The sequence below is a fragment of the Eubalaena glacialis genome, chromosome 2 (genome assembly GCF_028564815.1).
Source record: "Eubalaena glacialis isolate mEubGla1 chromosome 2, mEubGla1.1.hap2.+ XY, whole genome shotgun sequence".
NCBI classification, from domain to species: Eukaryota; Metazoa; Chordata; class Mammalia; order Artiodactyla; family Balaenidae; genus Eubalaena; species Eubalaena glacialis.
The window spans coordinates 81,147,526-81,168,294 of NC_083717.1; the positions used below are offsets into that span (position 1 = coordinate 81,147,526).

Genomic DNA, 20,769 nt, shown 5'->3' on the forward strand with positions numbered 1-20,769 from the left:
CCCATGCACGTATGGTCACCTTATTTTTGATAAAGGAGGCAAGAATATACAATGGAGAAAAGACAGCCTCTTCAATAAGTGGTGCTGGGAAAACTGGACAGCTACATGTAAAAGAATGAAATTAGAACACTCCCTAACACCATACACAAAAATAAACTCAAAATGGATTAGAGACCTAAATGTAAGACTGAACACTATAAAACTCTTAGAGGAAAACAGAGGCAGAACACTCTATGACACAAATCACAGCAAGATCCTTTTTGACCCACCTCCTAGAGAAATGGAAATAAAAACAAAAATAAACAAATGGGACTTAATGAAACTTAAAAGCTTTTGCACAGCAAAGGAAACCATAAACAAGACGAAAAGACAACCCTCAGAATGGAAGAAAATATTTGCAAATGAAGCAACTGACAAAGGATTAACCTCCAATATTTACAAGCAGCTCATGCAACTCAGTATCAGAAAAACAAACAACCCAATCCAAAAATGGGCAGAAGACCTAAATAGACATTTCTCCAAAGAAGATATACAGATTGCCAACAAACACATGAAAGAAGGCTCAACATCACTAATCATTAGAGAAATGCAAATCAAAACTACAATGAGGTATTGCCTCACACCAGTCAGAATGGCCATCATCAAAAAATCTACAAACAATAAATGCTGGAGAGGGTTTGGAGAAAAGGGAACCTTCTTGCACTGTTAGTGGGAATGTAAATTGATACAGCCACTATGGGGAACAGTATGGAGGTTCCTTATAAAACTAAAAATAGAACTACCATATGACCCAGCAATCCCGTTACTGGGCATATATCCTGAGAAAACCATAATTCAAAAAGAGTCATGTACCACAATGTTCATTGCAGCTCTATTTACATTAGCCAGGACATGGAAGCAACCTAAGTGTCCATCGACAGAGGAATGGATAAAGAAGATGTGGCACATATATACAATGGAATATTACTCAGCCATAAAAAGAAACGAAATTGAGTTATTTGTAGTGAGGTGGATGGACCTAGAGTCTGTCATACAGAGTGAAGTAAGTCAGAAAGAGAAAAACAAATACTGTATGCTAACACATATGTATGGAATCTAAAAAATAAAATTGTTCTGAAGAACCTAGGGGCAGGACAGGAATAAAGATGCAGATGTAGAGAAAGGACTTGAGGACATGGGGAGGGGGAAGGGTAAGCTGGGACGAAGTGAGAGAGTGGCATGGACATATATACTACCAGATGTGAAATAGATAGCTAGTGGAAAACAGCCACATAGCACAGGGAGATCAGCTCAGTGCTTTGTGACCACCTAGAGGGGTGGGATAGGGAGGGTGTGAGGGAGACGCAAGAGGCAGGAGATATGCAGGTATATGTATATGTATAGCTGATTCACTTTGTTATAAAGCAGAAACTAACACACTATTGTAAAACAATTATACTCCAATAAAGATGTTAAAAAAATAAATTAAAAAAATAAAATAAAATAAATGGCTTATGAAAACATTTCTTATTCCAACAAAGCTTAAGATGGAATGATGGTCACTTTAGAAACTGAGGAAATGAATGGCTAAGGAAAGCATGAAAAATACATCTGATAAGGAGGGACTCATGTCTCAGGGGAATACTGCATACTGGGGGAAAGAGTGTATTTTTAGCAGCAAAATAAGGCCGGATCAAACAAGATTATAAGGACATAGATTGTGGAGTTTTTGTGGAATAAGGCAAAAGATAGGATATCGGGCACTGAATAAAAACAAAGCAGAAGAAAACAAGGGGAAACAGTAAAATTAGCCATGGACGATGGGAAATGGAAGCCTGTAACTGACCTTTAAGAGTTGGATTAAAGGGAAGAGGAAATATATATACACACATACTTTCATACATACACACATGTACTTAGGGTAGGTAGAAAGATAATAGGGTGTAGCTAATAGGATCCGAGCTGATGTGAAAGGATGGGAACTGGTTATGTTATCAAGAGAGGGTCTCTGGCCTAGGTAAACAAGGAACTAGACATATGGAGAAGGTGGTCTGAAGAACAAGCAGAGATCAATTACTGGAATTAGGACTGAAGGACAGAGTGGATTCAGCAGTTTGGGAGACTTCCTGCTAATCTATTTTAAGTGTTTCTAAACTTTTCAAATCTTCTACAACAAACATATATTATTTGCTAAAATGTATGTATGTTCTGATAATAATAAAATGTATGCTTACTGAAAAAGTAATTTATAAACCCAAACAAGCATTAAAGTAAAAAATAATTTAATTTTTCAAAGTTAGGTATGGTTTGATGCATGTTCTTCCAGTAATTTTTCTATTTATAGCCACGATATCAGGCTTTTGCAATGAACTAAAAAACAATAAACATTATTTTTATATTACTAGTGTGATTCTAGAAAGTAAGGCAATTTTTATTGTTTCAACACTGCTTTAATCTGTAGAAATGATTACTCTGCTTTCACTCAGGTAAGACTTAGTTGCCAAGAACAACCTTTGGACTACAAAGGGGAGGATGCTCATATTTTAGACATAGATTTTGTTAAAAATTCCTGCTCTGAGAAACTGGTATTTAAAGTGAGTTGCCCTAATATATCACTTTCTGAACAATTAGGACAGGGAATGAATTGCCTTTTCTATTGATAACTACATGGGGAAATTAAAATGAGTCTGAGAAATAAAGCAATCAAGCCTCCTGCAGAGAACAATTACCAGTGTTTCTGGACCACCGAAATTCCAATCTACAAACTGTTAACACTTATAACAGGAACAAAGCTTGACTGTCTCCATTTGCCACATACCTTTTCTCCTTTTCCCTCTCCTATGTTAACCAGCAACTTAACTAATGAAGTTCTGTTTTTGTCTGCATCCTGTGGGCTTCCCTCATAGAACTATGTAAACCATCTCTTTCCTATACTTGAAAACAATCACATTTAGATAATTCCAGGAAAAAAAGTACGCTTCTTGTTTTCAAGCATATTTCACATACTTGATGCATGATTTTAGAAATCTATTTACTGTCCTCTAAGTATCATTTTGCTATTTCTGGACAAAAGCATCAGAAAGATTTTCAGAGCAAAGATTAGGTACAATGTGGCCTTTGAAATTGGTTATAAGCATGAGGACAGAACAATGGTAGAATAAGTTCCGGAGCATAAAAACAGACATAATTTCATGACTGATTTACTCATTAGACTAATCATTACATAAGACTGACTGTAGAAGCTAAAATTACTTGGGTAAAATTTTTTGTAGCAGAAAGTGCTAGCAGAGACTAAAAGTTATGTGCCTAAACATGGAAGACTGTAAGTAATTTGTTTTTACTCATATTGTCTAACAGGTACTAATTACCAGTGACCTAAGTAACTTATGGATTGAGTCCAAATAAAGAGGGTAGAACAGTGATAAAATAGATGGTTCAATAATTTAAGGAGAGGACAATATAGGATATACACTCTGAAGTACAATGTGGTTCCATGCCAATACATGACATGGAACTTGATCTGATAACAAATTAGGGTAAATCTGTCATGTACTATATAAGTATCACTTTTTCTCCAATTCACACTTTCAATGAAAAAATATATATATACAAATAAAGAAGGTGGTATGAGATGAGTAACTTATTAAATATAAGTGGCCAAAAATAATTTGAATTTCTCCACTGGGAGAAACTTTAGGCATTTTAATCTGGAAAGTCTAATTCTTACCAGTTGGGGCAGAGACTGAGTTCTTATAAATCTTCTGACAGAGGCCATGAAAGAACAGGAAGAAGGGTTAGGATATTATAAAAGGAAGAGAGGGAAAGGGGTGACCCTCCCTCTTAAAGGGAACCCATTCTATTGTTCTCTTGTAAAACCAAGAAAGTCAATCGTGTAACTATGGAAAGCTGTGTAGTGAAAGTAGACAATCATTAAAATAATAACTAATACTTTTGCATCCAAAATGGTTGAAGTGCTGTCTATTTGTTATCTCATTTGATTCCCCTCCAAATCCTCTAGAAATATTAGTATATTCATTTTGTTTATTGGAAAACTGATCTGGCAACCTGGCAAATGAAGTTGATATAGCCCACTAGGTAAGTGTTGGAAAAAAACATTTTACTATGGAGAAGGGCTCCAAAGAAAGATTCCCCAGGCACCTAAATACATAAATAAATAAATAAATGGAACTTAATGACAGAATTAAAAAAGCAGATTCTGTGGAAACCTAACAGGTATGTTTGGGATCCAGTTAAACTCCATGGGCTTGGATCTTTGGGTTTTCAGACCATTTTCAGATATGACATTTAGACTTGCCTTCTACCTAATGTGGGCATTGAGGGTAGTAATCAGAGACTAAGCATTTTCAGATCTTTATATATTTTTTCAGGACAGAATTATTGATCAAGTTTAAAATTTGAAAAGTATTTTAATTAAACATTTAAAAATAATAGAACTAAGCTCAAATTTATTATAATAAATGTAAACTGAATCCACCCATAAAAAGACAAATTCTGAGATTGAATTTTAAAACTAAGCTATCTGTTCTTATGAGATATGCATAAAACACATTAAGATTTAAAGAAAGGGCTAGAAAAGTTTCTATCAAGGAAGATATTAACCTAATTACTTCAGTGAGCTGTATTAATATCACAGAATATTTTTAAGGAAAAAACATTCAAGAAATTAATAGGTTTGCTACCAAAAGTTGAAAGAAACAATTTGATTGCTACCAAAAGTTGAAAGAAACAATTTATCAGGGATATAGAAGTCCCAAAATTTATGTACTGAACAGAAAAAGCTCATATGGGATATCTACAGTGTTGACCATGTACTAAGCCATAAAGCAATCTTCAATTAAATACTAAAGACTGAAAATACAGTCCACGTCCTCTGAACACGATGCAGTAACAAAAATAAAGCCCTTATCTCTGGAAGATTAATGAATATACTTCCCAAATAACTGATGAGTCAAAATATTAATCACTGGACAATTTATGAAATAATTCTATTTCAACAACAATAAAAGCACTATATATCAAAACTTGTATGATGCAGCTAAAGTGTGCTGAGAGGAAAATGAATAGTTCAAAATGCATTTGGTAGAAAAGACAAAAAGAAAATTAGGTTATACAAATGTGGTAAAAATATAAACAAAAGCAACAAAATGATAGACACGAAATCTTTGAAATTTAGAAGGAGGAAGAAAATGAGGAAGGAATACACAAGGGATGGAAATATTCTCTTTTTAATGCTGAGTGATGGATATAAGGTGTTTGTATTGTTATTTACTCCATTTATGTTGTAGATATTATTTTGTGTGTATGCACTAGTTAATAGCAACACTAAAAATTAACGAACTACATATTCAACTTAATAAGTTAGAAAAATAGCTTCAGGGAAAATATAAAAAGTAGAAGATGAATAAGAGCAGAAATAAATGAAATATAAAACAAAGAAACAAAATATGGAGTCAACAAAACAAATGCCAGAGAATCTCTTGCAGTACTGATTCTATAAAAGAGAGAAAAAAATACAAATAAATAATAAGATGAAAACAGCACAAGCTTTTATAAATGATATAATTATATGAACAATTTGACGGTATTAAATTTGCAAATTTAGAAAAAAGGATAACTTTCTGGAAAAAATATAAATGATTAAAATTGACTCAAGAACAAATGTTTAAATAACATGGATAGAATTGTTATACTACATAAATTGATTTAGTAGTCATATAACCACCCTAAAAAAACAAAAACAAAAAAACATACAAGACAGTTTTAGAGCCAAGTTTTGTCAGTCTTTCAAGGTTAGCAACACTTACTTTATGCAGATCACCCCAGAGAAGTGGAAAAGGAAAGCTTCCCTACTTATTTTATAACATTAGTTTATTCTTGATGCCACAATTGTTCAAAGACATGGTAAATCATAGCCATTTTACTAATGAATATAGGTGCAAAAATCTTACATAATTAGCAAACATATGAGAAAATTGAGGCCAAGAAAATTTCAGTAACTTGCCCAAGTTCCCTCAGGTAGTAAATGGTGGACTTGGACCAACATTTTTCTCAAGCCAAGGACCATGATTTCCTTCTCTTGAAGAAGGAAAGAAGCAGGACCAATAGCAATACTACTTGTAAACAAGAGATAACCTGTACATTTGGTGTCATTGCTGATGACTCCCCTGTCAGTATTCCCTGCAATCTGCCCCTCAGTTGCAAACGTGGCAGGGAGGCACTGGGCTTAGCAGGTACTCTGGCTACTTCATCCTAAGTCCCTGTCCCACTGCCCTGACTGCCACTGCTGTGCCTGGCAAGACATTTCTTTAATTCTCTCTCATTGTGAGATAAGTATTATTACATTAATTTAACGATGAGATAAACAAGTCTCAGGGAGACAAAGCATACTGATAAGAAATAAGTTCTCAAAGGCAATAAGAGGTGGAGCTGAGATTCAAATTCAGGCCATATCACTTCAATACTTGTTCACGTGGTATGGAAGGATTCCTGTTCCTGAGCGAGAGTCCGGAATCCCTGGGTGAACTGAGCCTGCAACTTCCAGATTGAACCCCAGGCACCAGACAGGTGTTCTGACCTGCTTCCTCCTTCCACGTATCTTTCTAGGTCATGCTAGGAATAGGACCCAGGTCTGATATCCTGTTTATCCCCACACCTAGTTCTTGCCAGTCCCTTTTCTTTGGCCTGAATCCTGTTATTGGAAGAAGGACCTCTATCCTCCTAGACAAATCAACCCTTTATGAGAGTTGACACTCCTTATAAGCCTGCCCTTAGGCCAGCCTCCTAAACATGGACATCAACCCAGATAGAACAAACAGTGTTCTAGAATCTCTTTTAGCCTTGGTGATTTGGATTCCTCACTCTACCTGAGTTTCTCATAACCATCATCTAAGCCTGTCTTAGTCTAAATACCCCTGCCTACTAAAAGCTTCCATTATGAACTGTAGCAACAGTGGGTACAAAACATAGTATCTCAGCTCCTCTCTCACTATAAGCATCATGACAGCAGGGATTTTTAAATGAGTTGTTCTCTGCCTTATTTCCAAAATCTGAAACAATGCCTGAAACACAGAAGACAGTCAATTAATATTTGTTGAAATAGTGAACGGATTTACTTTGATTGTGCTCCTCTTGGGTCTAAACCTAGGAAACTATCACTGAGAAAGCAAGCACAGAGCTGAGCAGTGTAGTGCCAGGCAGATTACTGTTGTGGTAAATGGATACCAGATTGTTACCCTGCCCGGTGCTATTAAACCAGATGGGAATATTTCAAAGCTGTAGTACTTAAGGGCTGATTAGACTGAGATTCCCAATCAGTCCCAGTAGCTCCTCGTGGTGACTGGGAATTGGTGATGGATGGGGCGCCTGGCAATACTTTGCCCACTGCCAACAGTGTGTCAGTGGAGGTAGTGCTGGCTGACCCACTGTCATCTTGCATCAGACTTTATAGCCCTATCCTTCCTTGGAAGAGATGACTGAGCTTTTTACTGCACATCTCTTTAATTCAAACAGAAGGGCTACCATTTTCCACATGGCCAAGCCTTTCTTCTTCATGTAAAGGCAAATATTTCATGCTTCACATTGAGGGTGCCTGGGACTCATGGAACTGGGAAGTGGAAAGTTATTTGTTCCAGCATTTGTGTTAGTTGCCCATGTAATGACTTAATGTGACAGCTTGTCAAGAGTGACATTTAATATGCCTGTTGTACAGAAGTCATATTTCATTTGCTTTTTGAGACATGGGCCCCAGGGATACGGGCTCTATGAGTTTTAGAGGGAGCTGATGAGTTTTAGAGGGAGCTGTTCATCCACTCAACACCCACACAGAAATATCTTCTACATAGGTCTTCTGAAACTAAAGAAGCAAAATGATATGTTTAAGCAAAGGAACAGTAGATCAATAGCTAATTTAACTATGAAGTGAGGGTGTGGTCTCTGTCAGAGCCTCGGAAAATGTAGTAGCATTCCTCTAATTTCTGTCGCTTTCCTCTTCACTTTTCATAGGAATGAGTATTTGTGCGTTAAACCAAATAGCAAATTTTAAAATATAAGAAAGGAACAGTCTAGGAGTCTATCAATGAAAACCTTCCATCTGGATTATTTCCTTGATTATTTCCTCAAAAGCAAAAGACTGGATACTTTGAGATTCAGCAAGCAATATGAGCCTTTCTCATATACCAGAGAATGTTTACTTTCTCTCGTATCCAAACTATAGTGAAAATATTACATGGCATCATAAACCCAGTAGATAAGAATAAGCCCCTGGGAAAGCAGCCATATTTTAAAAATCCTATGGCACAATAAAAAATGTTCTGAACTTGCTGTAGCACCCAGATATTCAAAGGGACATGTACTATTGCTGATGTAGTACTTAAGGGCTGATTGGGTTGGGGAGGGCGGCTTGCTGATAGACACCTAGGAAAGGTTGGCTTTGGGTGGAAAATGACAATGACAGGAAGAAGAGAATGAAAAATATAAATATAAATAATGGTGTTTAAATGGCAAGTGGATAGAAATTTAAAACAAGTAATAATAGTGGCCACATTTTTATTCTCTAAGAATGACAAAGTCTCTAAAATTCAGGGAGGTAGAGTACATAGTTGCAATAAAGGAGGGCACAGATAAATTGTCTTGGATAAAAGCCCCAGCAGAGGGACTTTCCTGGTGGTCCAGTGGTAAAAAATCCGCCTTGCAATGCAGGGGACGCGGGTTCGATCCCTGGTCAGGGAACTAAGATCCCACATGCCGCAGGGCAACTAAGCCCGCGTGCCACAACTACAGAACCTGCACGCTCTGGAGGCTGCGTGCCACAACTAGAAAAGAGAAAACCCAAAGACCACAACTAGAGAGAAGCCCGTGTACCACAACGAAAGATCCTGCATGCCTCAACGAAGATGCCAAGTGCTGCAACTAAGACCCGACGCAGCCATAAAATTTAATTAATTAATTTAAAAAAAAAAAAGCCCCAGCAGAGTGGCTGTGCAGGATGCAGTTACCATGGCACAACACCCACTGCTCATTGGAATCACCTGGAAGTTTAAACAAAACAAAACAAAAAAAACCTCTTCTATCCAGGCTATACTTGAAGCCAATTAAATCAGAATCATGGGAGTGAGACTCAGACGTAAGTATGTTTTAAAGCTCCCCCAGTTGATTCGAATGAACCGAATTCAAGAATCCCTGACCTACTTGTACCTTCTAATCATGCTGGTTCTTTCATTCAACAAGAATTGACAAAGCATCTATCTTATGTCAGACAGTGTACTAAGCAATGGGGATGAAAATATTTAACAAGAACAACAAACAAGATATAGTGCTACCTTCACGGAGCCTAAAAGGAAAGGCTTATGCAAAATAATCAAACTGTAGTAACAAAAATAATAAGAACACCAGCTTGTAATTATTGTTTACTGCACCCTAGGCTGTGTAAGCGTGTTAAATATTCATCCACTCCCTTAATCTTCTGTATTATTATCATCTCACTATACACATGAAAGAACTCAGGCTCAGAGAAGTTACATAACTTGCCAGACATAACAATGCTAATTTAGTGGCACAGATGGGACTCACCCCAAGCAGCCTTCACTCTTAACCATGCTATACCATACTATACTATGGAGGTCATGATTAAATGCTAGAAAAGCCCAGTGGAAGAAACTAATAATTGAGCCAGAAGGGGAGGAGGGTGTTTGGGAAAGCCTCCAAAAGGAAGCAAAACATGAACTATGTAAAAACTTAGCAGGATTTTTAAGGTAGACAGTAACAAGCAAACTGAGTTAGGATGAAATAGCATTTGTAAAGATGGGAAGGTGCATGCATATTTGAGCAGCACAGGATAATTTGTATGATCGTGCGGCTGAGGCCCTGAGAAAGTTTGTTTAGGGTCAGACTTTCCCCATGTTCCCAATTATTCCTAGAACTTTGGAATGAACATAACAAACAAGCAGCCCAAGCAGAATGCTTTTCCCCAGACTATGATCACTGCATAGTTAGTAACTGGCTCTGCACCTACCAATTCCTCATTATTTAGAGATGTCCTAATCACCATAGCCAGGGAGAGTCCAGATTTCCGGGCAGCCAGGGTCTTAAAAAAAAAAACAAAAAAACACAGAATTATGAGGTGACTGCTATGTACCTATTACTCAGCAGAAGGTAAAAATGTAAAAGTATAGACTATCACTATTCACGCTTTAGTCAATAGGGACCTACCATTTTCAGTAGTCAGCCAGTTCATCCAGAAGGTGGAATCATAGAACATTAAAGCTGAAAAAGTCCCTATAGATCATCAAACCTCGGCTCTACATTTTACAGATGACAAAACTGAGGCCCAGCAAGGCAGGCTTGCAGCCCAAGGTTTCTAGGCTAGCAAGAGGCTTCTAAGACATTGTTTTTCCCCAAGACGATCATAATCACATTCCTTCATAAAACATAACCATTGATACAGGGCCAGCTGATCTGTCTGATAGCCCTGAATCACAACTGGTACTAGATGATTCTTGAGTTGTCCATAGTTCCCTGAAATATGCTTCCATATCTGGCCAGAAGATTTTCTTCCAAGTGTCCATTTTATCAACTGAGAATCATCATTAGACTTGTTTTCTTCACTCAATGTTGGTAACTTAGGTGATTTTAAATAAGAGTCACATCCCTTTAGTTTCCCCTATAAAATAGAACCATTATGCTTCTTCCACCTGAAACATACACAATATAATATACTCGGATGGTGCTATAGAGAACTCTGGAAATCAGGAGTTCTAGATGGGAATATTAAATCTTCTCTCCCATTACGAACAAAGGGAAGTCAGAGTGGAATAAAAGATCTCGTTAGAAATATATCTCCTTGGAGCTACAAAGCCGTTGTGCCCAGTTAAGTTCAGTACAGTCCTAAGTGAGGACGTGACTCACTCCTCGCTTGTAAACTCCTACCATCTCCACTCCTACCATGTAAACTTATACAGGACTTACCTCCAAAGATGATCTTCCATCTCTGACAACTGCTGTCCCTAAAATTATGTTTTTATTTTATTTTAGTCTGTATTTGGACCTGTTGTTTATGTAAATTGGTCTGTCTTTCAGAATTGAACTAGATGTTAAATTCTTGGAGAACCCAAACTTCTTATTCTAATATGTCTCTTTTTATTTCCCCATCTTGCTCTCTTTGATCCCATGAATAAGAGCAGTGTACATTTGAGAAGATTGTCAAATATTAATTAAATAAAATGAAAGTCACTCACCATGGCCTGAAGTGTCCAAGTGACAGAGAAAACAAAATATAAATAGTTAGACATATGACAGGTGAGAAAAGAGTATAATAATGTTAAATAAGCCTAACACTTAAAAATAATGTCACACTATAATGGCAGGAATCTGAGCTAATTGTACAGACATATCATGCTTTCCAGCATAAGATTTTTCCAGGCAAGATTTTGTCTTTCCTAATTTAAAACTAAAGTGATGACCTTCAGATGAAGGTTTTCATAGCAAAATTGAAGATTACCAGTATCAAGAAATTGTGCACGTTGTTGCTAAAAGGGAAACTTCAGTTTTTCTGAGGGAAAATATATTTTCATATAATAAACTATTAAGAATATGCCTCCAGAAAAACATGAAAACATTGTGAATGATAGAAAACATTTCTTTTTCATGTTGATGGGCTATTTGTTTTTAGAATTTAATACAGACTATTATCAATTCTTTGCATCTCTAAGCAGTCCCCAGCATATTTCCTTATAGGAGAGTTTGTCATTCAGAGTTATGTTCAGGGTTAATAAAGGTTTTAATGACTTGGAAGCCATGGTTTTCTTTGGAGAGTGGAACAGCTTATTAATTTGGCTAGACTTGATCTTAATATATGAGAATAAAGAACTGATTAATATTATCTGCATGCTTCATAAAGTACTAAAGTTTACTGGGTTAAGATGAAGACTGTCAAATCTAGCCTTCAACTGCAAAGTAAACTTGTGGTCATCAAAGCCCAGTTGCAGCAGCCCACTTTGCATGCTGTGTGACTTCTTTCTGCTCAATTATAGGGCCATTTTAACTCAATTTGTAATTTCAACTAATATCAAAAGCTGTCAAAAGGTTAGAGTTATTTCCTCCATCTAATAGATTTTAAAGAAATAATAAATATAACACTTGCTAGCATCCAGCTTCTTCTGTGTTTTATTCTATGAAATATTTACAGGCGAGGCATTTAATGAGAAGGACAATATGACATCTAATAAAGATAAAGACAACATATGCAGTCAAAATTAATTAAACAGGAGTGACTCACCACATCTCGTACAATAGGCAGAGTTTTTTTCCTACGGAGATCTGGCATACTATCAATACCATAAAGTCCCCGCCCGGCTCTGAAAGAGGGGAAAAAGGAATGATTTTAATGGTTAACTGACTCTTTATAAGAAAAATTCCACTCTTTGTAGTAAAAAGCCTGTGAAAAAAGGTTAAAGGATTATCATGCTCATTCAGACAGCAGCAAAGATCCAAGACTCAAGGACCTTGCCCAAAAAGGAGAGACTGACTACCACACATAGTGATCACTTGCCTTCTTGGATAGTTCCATACTTTGAAACTTTATACATGACCTGATTTGACACATTGTTTTACTGTACCACAGAGAGGACAATTGAAATTGTTAGGTATATGGAACTTTGCACCTCGAGGAAGAAACAGAACCAAACCAGTTTTGGTGAAAGTTTGGTCTGTCTGCAATGGTAAAAAAAATTACTTTTATTGTAAAAATACTATCTTTTGTGTATACTGCATCTTCACAGATTGAACTCCCAAGTGGCATCTCAAGGATTTATAGACACATCTAAAATATTAGTGATTATTCCAATACCAGAATTTCCACTTATCTGAATTATCTAAAGATAAATGCACAAGATTATAATAATTTGTTATACAAGGATGTTCACTGCAACTTTTTTTTTTTTGTAGTAACAACAAAAGCTAGGTAACCTAAATATTCAACAACAGTATACTGATTGAATGAATTATAGTATATTATACAATGGGAAGGATGCAATTGTTAAAGTGAATATGGTAAATATATATGTGTATATATGAAAAAATACTTATAGTATGTTAAGAAAGCAAGTTTGCATATTATTATGTTTCGTATGGTCCCACATTTGTATGTGCGTTTATATATGCACAGAAAATTTCTAGAAATGTATTCACCAAATTGGTAAACCGTAGTTACCTCTGTGGAGTGAGAGAAATTGGGTGATAGAAAAAGAGAAGACTCTTCCTATAAATCTGTTAATGTCCAATGTTTTTATAATAAGCATGTGCCATCTTTGCAATTTAAACTAATTTTAAAATATATTAATATTAATGCTTATTAAAATAAGTTTAATAGATTGAATTTGTTTTATTGCATTAAAGCTAGTCTTTTTATACAACCAAAAAGGTGCTAACGTCATTGATGATAGCTACTCCTTCCACTCACTTGAACTGCAAAACCCCTGCTAACCTCTAGCTGAGAGTCAGCTTTTGCACCAGAAACACCACAATTACTACTGCTGGGTTTAGGTGGGCAGCTCTGCCATTGGAATAGGCTACAACAGCCAATAATAGGTTATCAGCATTTTACTGTCCAGTTTTCACTGACACAGAGATTGTTTCTTCATTTCTGCTGCTTAATTTAACAAAGGGAAACCTTTGTCTTATTGGATCTCTCTTAGTAGCCACAGTCTTAATTCAAATACTTCCAGTTGTACCAATTTGATGATCTTGGACAATTTACAAAAATGCATCATACAACTCATACAAAATATTAATAAAAGCAAAATATTAACAAAGATAAGATGGTAATAAATAGTAATAATGCCATAAACTACATGTCTGAAAATGAGGACCAAATGCAGTAATAAATGTGAATATTAAAACCACTGCACATGGGTAAGAAGGATGTCAGTGATGAACAGAATATACTTAAGGTCACACATTTGAACTAAAAGTTACCTGTATATCACAGAATACAGGACAAGAGTAATTGTGGGGCAGAGATCAAGGAAGAGGAAAGAAAGAAGAGGGGGAAGGAATAAAAGATGGGAGGGGAGACAGTGTGTGGTAGGGGGAGATGACACTTAAGTAGTCCACCACTGAACCCGTGAAAAAGGAGTTAATACAGCTTCCATCGTTTTCTAGAATAATGCCAATTGACACTCTGTAGGTTAAGGGTTGTGATAGTCACAGTGACAGTCAGAGATCAAGAACTGCAATCGCAAAAGAATCATTGGCAGTATCTTCTTATGAACTGCAAGAAACTGCAGAGTATATAGGAGGAGGAAAGGGCAGTGAATTTTTTTTTTCTTTGCAACACTCATCTTCAGAAAGACTACTACTCTCTCAGTGTGACGTCTTGCTTCCCTCCTATCCTATTTCCGTATTCTTGCCCTCTCCCTGCCTTGACCCTCCCACATCCCAAACATCAAATATATGGGAAAAGGATTATGTGAGTGGGTTCCTAAAAGGATTTTTCCAGTTTCATTTGCTCCAGTCTAAGGCTCTGATTCCAAGCAGTTTCTATTTTCTCTCCTCTGTGAACAGAATAATAATGGCATAAAATGTACATCAATAAATGTCTTTCCACCACATTACATAGCAATCATACTGTCTCCAAATATTTTGAAATGTTTTGAAGTTACTTTAATAACTTTTTAAAGAAACACATTCAATTGTGATAATGGTTGAGAAAATGATTTATAAACTGCCAAGTGTTATATAAATGATGTGTTTTCTTCCTATCAATAACAAATTATTTATTTTCTTTATGTTTTCCTTCTTGTGGAACTTAAATTCCCAAGCCAGCCTAGAATTTTGAGCAACCTCATATTTTCACAAATTCAGGAATCAATTACACATATATATGTTCTTGAACCTCACACTTCACCCTTATGCTTCTCTCATCAGAACAGAGATATCCAAGAACCCAGGCCAAACTTGAACCCAAGTTAGAAGATATGGATCCAAAATTCATCTCTGTCCCCTCTGAGCTTGTCATTTACTTTCATTAAACCTATATTTTTAAATTGCAATGCAATAAAAATGTTCTCTTAACGTTCACACATAGTCCCCAAAATGTTCTTTATTAGGTTGTGTTTCCTTATAATTTTACATTTTCATCATTACTATAAGAAGTTTGTATAAACATATACTTTAATGAGCTTATCCATCAAGTAATAATAAAACTTTTATTTCAAACCTGAATCTTAAAAAAAAAAAAACAAACCTGCCCTAATAGCCTCACCTCATGAATAGAGAAGTGCTTGGTGAATATTGTGAAGCTCTACACAAATATTTTTGTAATATTTACTGAGAGACTTCCTAACCAGGAGAGATCTGGGAGCGATTAGATAACAAAAAAATGGTGAAGCCTGGAAAGAACAGTAGGTAAGTAAATTATTGCCTTATAGGCAAGAGGTCAAGTTCATGGATATCCGTTAAAGAAATGAGCTAGGCTTGATGATCAGGAGGTCACAGGGAGTCATCAACACAGGCAACAGCAGACAAGTAATTCTGAAGGGAAGTCTAATTCTAGGGTAGAAGCTGTTTGATTTCAGCCCTTTCTGGTATAGCTGATTGGATTAAGCCATCTTTAACTGTAGCAAGCAAACTAGCTAATTCTAGCTAATATTTACGTGGCGCTTACCAGGAGCCAGAGAGAATGCTATCCATCATAGCCAGTCTTTACAAGCATTACCTCATGTTATTCTCAAAAAATCCAATAAGGTATAACTACAATTATTTCTCTCATTTTATAAATGAGGAAATGGAAGCATAGAATAGTTCAGAATCATCCCAAAGGTCATTATCTAAGTCAGAGATAGCACTGCCAAGATTTGGCTTACCATACTCTACTGCTTATATGATTACATTATTCCACATTTACAACAATAATATGAGTTGAGGTTTCCCATTAATCCCATTTTACCTTTAAAAATTGAGCAATTTCCCTAGGCCTAGAAATATCTGGCAGAGCTTGATTTCCATTGCAGGAGTGTCTTGCCTCAAACCTCATGTTCTTAATAACTAATGTATGTTTTTTTTGGTAGGAGGAAATCAGAGGCCTGTCCTAGTAAAGGTGCTGCTAGTATTTGAATTTAAAAAAATGTATTCTAAGGGTATTATCTTCGAATTAGAAACACTGTATTACTGTATAAGATAGTCCCAATCCTTCCCAAGTGGTTCCTCTCCAGCTATTCAAGTGTTCTCCCAAGGAAAAAGGAGACCTTTAGACTACAGGCGTTACAAATGAGATAAAAGTATCAGGAGATCTACAGAAATATCTGGAACGTCAATGATCACATATAATTGACAATGGATATAATTTTACATGCTAAATTGAGATGTGTTCTAATCCAACATTTGTTCTATTAAAAAGTCTTCATATTTTTCATGGTTTTATTCCTTAGTTCTTTGCATAATTATACTAAAAGAAGTTTACTGAGTTTAATAACATCTGAGTATAAAAGTATATGGCTATATACCTTGACTTGGGTTCAGTTAATTATCTTGCTACAGAAAAAAACACATATTGTCTAAAAGATATATACAGTATGCTATAATTTTTAAGAAATCTGATACACAGGTAGAAGAGGTAAAGCTGATTTTTATTAAGTACATAGTAATTATTTTTAATCCAAAATTGATTTGATAACATACGGAGTCTCTACGGATTGAAAAAGAACTCTGAGAAGGCACCAGGAAAGTACTGCATGAAAACAGTTAAGCAGGTTTCCTGAAAGTATTACTTTCTGATTATGGGACAAAGATGTGCTATTTCCACATGTGGATGCCTGATGCTTAATTGGTAATATTCAGAGACTTGCTGATTTCCATTAGAAATCAGAAAATTGTTAGACTCTGTTTATATCCAAAGGAGTTGTTAAATTAATTGAAGACTACAGGCCTGAAAAAACAAATTATAGCGCTTCTGTTTATTTCTATGTTTCCAAGGCAATTATTGGGCAGGGCTATATAATTAATCTTTTTTAGCATTATGGAATATTAAGACAATGTAAAGGTTAACAATAAATCATATTAACTCCCTCTCCTCTAATACAGCTGTACTCTCAGCCTTTTAAAAACAACTCTTTGTATTTATTTCATTACTTAATGATGATAAACATACAATGATCTATATCGCTTTTTTTGCTTAACATGATCTATTTTACATACATTTTAACACACTTTTCTTGATGATCATTATATACTTTAATTATTCCCCTGCATCATATTAGGATATGTTATTCAGGATATTTTCTTTTCATTTTTTTTTTTCACCTTCTGGAAAAGATTTCCATTACTGTCAACACCGAATGAGTATTTATGTTTGTGTAATTGATGACTCACTCCTCACAGCCAATTAATCACCAATTCCTAATGATTTTTTGATTCTTTATCTCATCAAAACTAAGGCACCATCTATCATAAGATAAAGCATTATTTTATATATCATTGTGAAAAAATCAAATTAATCTCTGACACCACGCTTTCTGAGCAATTAGAATTTAAATTTTATACTTACTGAAAGGGCACTCTTTAAGTGACTTTGTCTATGGCATAGATTTCTGTCATATGTCATGTACATTTTTCTATATATGAAAAGGAAAATATACGCAAAACAAATTGTTATTCCTTAAACTTCTCATTCAAAATTCAACCTTTCAGAATTACTCTGCAACCCAGAATTGTCACTGTCTTGGACTTTTTCCAAATTATTGTCCTTTAAGCCATCAAGAGCAACGGTGATCGGGCATTATGGAAAACAGTGCTCCATTACTGTCTCTTGTATTCCCAGAAGCAGATAGTTTTGCTGCAGATTTCGGTGATGGTGGGCTCTCAACCAAAAGCATCAAAAGAGACAAACGAGACTCTGATCCTTCCTCCAATCATCATTGTTTTTCTAAACTGAAGCATTAAGAGATTGCAATTGTCCAGCCATACCACTAGCAATAACAATAAAATGATTACACTTTCCCAGGGCACTTTTAACTAAGTTTACAAGCATGCAGGCTTGTAAACTCTTACAACTGCTGCTTGGCTACCAATGTTTTTAAGACACCATCAGTTATTAAGATGCATCGCCATTTGTTATAAAGTATAAAAATGTGCATTGTAGAATTGATAAAACAATTCAGCCGTCTCCCTCTTGAACTCTCCCCTTGAGAGTGCCCTAGTCCAGGCTTTCCTATCTTAACTAATGTCTTAGAATTTTTGCCAGCCCATTTTTTACATTGCCAACAGAGTGATTTTTCTAGAACACAAATTTGAAGATGTCTTTTTTTTATACTCAATATGCCTTAGCGCCTACAAGCGCCTACAAAGAATAAACCCCTTTACATCCCAGTAAGGTACGATTTCTCCAGTCTCATCTCTTTTGACTTCTCCCTGTACTTCCTTGTTCCAGTCATCTTGAACTCCTTGTAGATCCTCGGAGGCATCACACTGTTCCCTACTTGTCTGTTTTCACTCTGCTATTTCCTCTGCGGGTACTGGCCTCCTTGCTGAGTGGCATAAGCTAACACCTACTGACCTCTCAAATGAAACTTGAACAGAATGCTCATTCGTCCATAAGGTAGATGTCAGTACATCCTCCCCATCTCAGCCAACTCTACTTGACTGTGACCTCAACATCAGGATGCCCAGTGGAAGGGGCTGGGGAGTGAGGGGAGGAAAAAGGGGGAGGACCATGCCTCCCGCTTTTCAGTCGCGCTTCTCAGCAGCTGTGGGTTAAAATTAAATATTTGTTATTGAGAGAAGGATATCCTACTTTTTGATTGAACTGGGGCAGAAAAACATTGGAGAACAGTTGTTCTAAGTCTTCTGCCATGACCCCTGTAAAACCGCATTCTGTTTGTTTACATGGAAGTCCCTGCTAGAATATAGGTTTCCAAAAAATGAGAAATAAATCTTACTCTTCTCTACTCCCCTAGAGCCAACTCTGGCATGTAGCAGGGAAGACTGAAACACGGAAGGTCAAGTGACTAGGCCTTGACACTGGAGAGATGAGACATGAAGCAAGCCATGGTTTTTATTATCTCTGCTTCATTATCTCTGAAATAACACCTAAAAAGAACAAGACAGAAGCCAGAGGACCAGGGAGAAAGGTAAGGACGACACACTGAAGTGGGGTAGCAGGCAAGGACTTAGTCATTGGAAGAAGATAAGAGCCTAGTTACTCCACCAGGAAATATTTTTTAACCTCTATGAACCTTGATTATCTCATATGGAAAATGCAAAATTTACCTTCACAGTGGCATTGTGGGGAGCACTGATTGAGGAGACATGTGTAAGTAGATTATGCATTATTGGTAGCAATTATTTTATTATAGACTTGTGTAAACAGGAACATGATTGAAGTTGATGGAAAGTTTGCTGGCCCACTGCTGCCCTATGGTTAGTCACATTCTTCCAACTAAGGAAGAGATTAGTAACAGTCTCTGGCAGACATGCACTTGTGGGTAGCTATCTACTTAAATTAGAGAAAGAGAAGGGCAGAAAGCCAAATTTGCGATTGCATCCCATGCGGTATTCTGAGCATTATTAACTTCCTCTTCTGACTCAGCTTTGGTCTAGACTTCTTTCCTCTGCTGGTCTCGTTTTGGTGAGTGCCTCAGCCCTGATGAGCATGCATCTTGGCTGACCTTATTCCTTGCCTAACCCTCATCTACAGTCCTGGTCCCACTTATTTAACTTTATGTTGAACAAAGGTCTCACAGATGCTCCAACCAAGTCCATTTCTTCTGTTAGCTCTCATCTTGAAAAACACTGCTTTTATCCTCTCAAATAATTGTCTAAGCCCTGACTTAAAACAGAAATAAAATTCAAAGCATAAAGCTTCTCCCTAGTACTAATCATTCCAGACTCCTCTATCCTCTCTTCATTACTTCCTGGGTTCTCTGAACTGTGGCCATAAAGTAGGATATTTGTCTTTATTGAAAATCACATCTAGTCCTCTAAACTACCACTGATGATCTCTGTGGAGGGAACTACATTAGAGACCAACACGATGTCTCTCGGTAAAACTGGCACAGCCATATTTCCTTTTGCCTTGGAGTGATCACTAGTTGCTTGTGGGAGACTGAGATGAGCCAGTCCTATGTATCTACCGGTTCTGCATTCCTAGGTTCAATCAACTGCAGATTGAAAACATTTGGAAAAACATAATCCAGAAAGTTCCCAAAAGCAAAAATTGAATTTTCTGTGTGCTGGCCACTATTTGCATAGTATTTACAACTATCTAAATAGCATTTACATTCTACTTGCTATTGCAAGTAATCTAGAGGTGATTAAAAGTATACAGGAGGATGTACATATTTATACACAAATACTACACCATTTTATACAAGGAACTTAAGCATCTTCAAATTTTGGTAACTGTGAGAGCCCGGGAACCAATCTCCCACAGACAGCAAGGGGTGAGTGTAATTGGCTTGAGTTTAGAGGCCATGGTTGTATAAAAAATATAGAAAATTATGTGCAGGGGGACAATGCTGCTCCCATCTGTGAGGCCAAAGGGAAATGAAACTTTGTCAGGTACAGCATATTCTTATCTTCCAACTCTTGCTCATTCTGGGCAAATGTTAATAAAACAGTGAACTGGCATGTTGAATTGCCATCATTTTTTTGTTTGTTTTAACATCTTTATTGGAGTAAAATTGCTTTACAATGGTGTGTTAGTTTCTGCTTTATAACAAAGTGAATCAGCTATACACATACATATATCCCCATATCCCCTCCCTCTTGTGTCTCCCTCCC

At 36.4% G+C, this 20,769-nt stretch overlaps 1 protein-coding gene across 2 annotated transcripts in view; it reads right to left on the reverse strand.

Moving 5' to 3' along the window:
- Positions 1-20,769, reverse strand: part of UNC13C (unc-13 homolog C) — a 622,127-nt gene that overhangs the window by 395,966 nt on the left and 205,392 nt on the right. Inside the window, exons 4-6 of one of the 2 annotated variants that reach the window (XM_061182103.1) lie at positions 12,272-12,350; positions 11,232-11,237; positions 10,010-10,081 (exon numbers count right to left, since the gene is read on the reverse strand). In XM_061182103.1, the coding sequence (XP_061038086.1) occupies positions 10,010-10,081; positions 11,232-11,237; positions 12,272-12,350 (157 nt within the window). The remainder of the gene's footprint in view (positions 1-10,009; positions 10,082-11,231; positions 11,238-12,271; positions 12,351-20,769) is intronic. The other variant, XM_061182102.1, reaches the window with a different exon arrangement.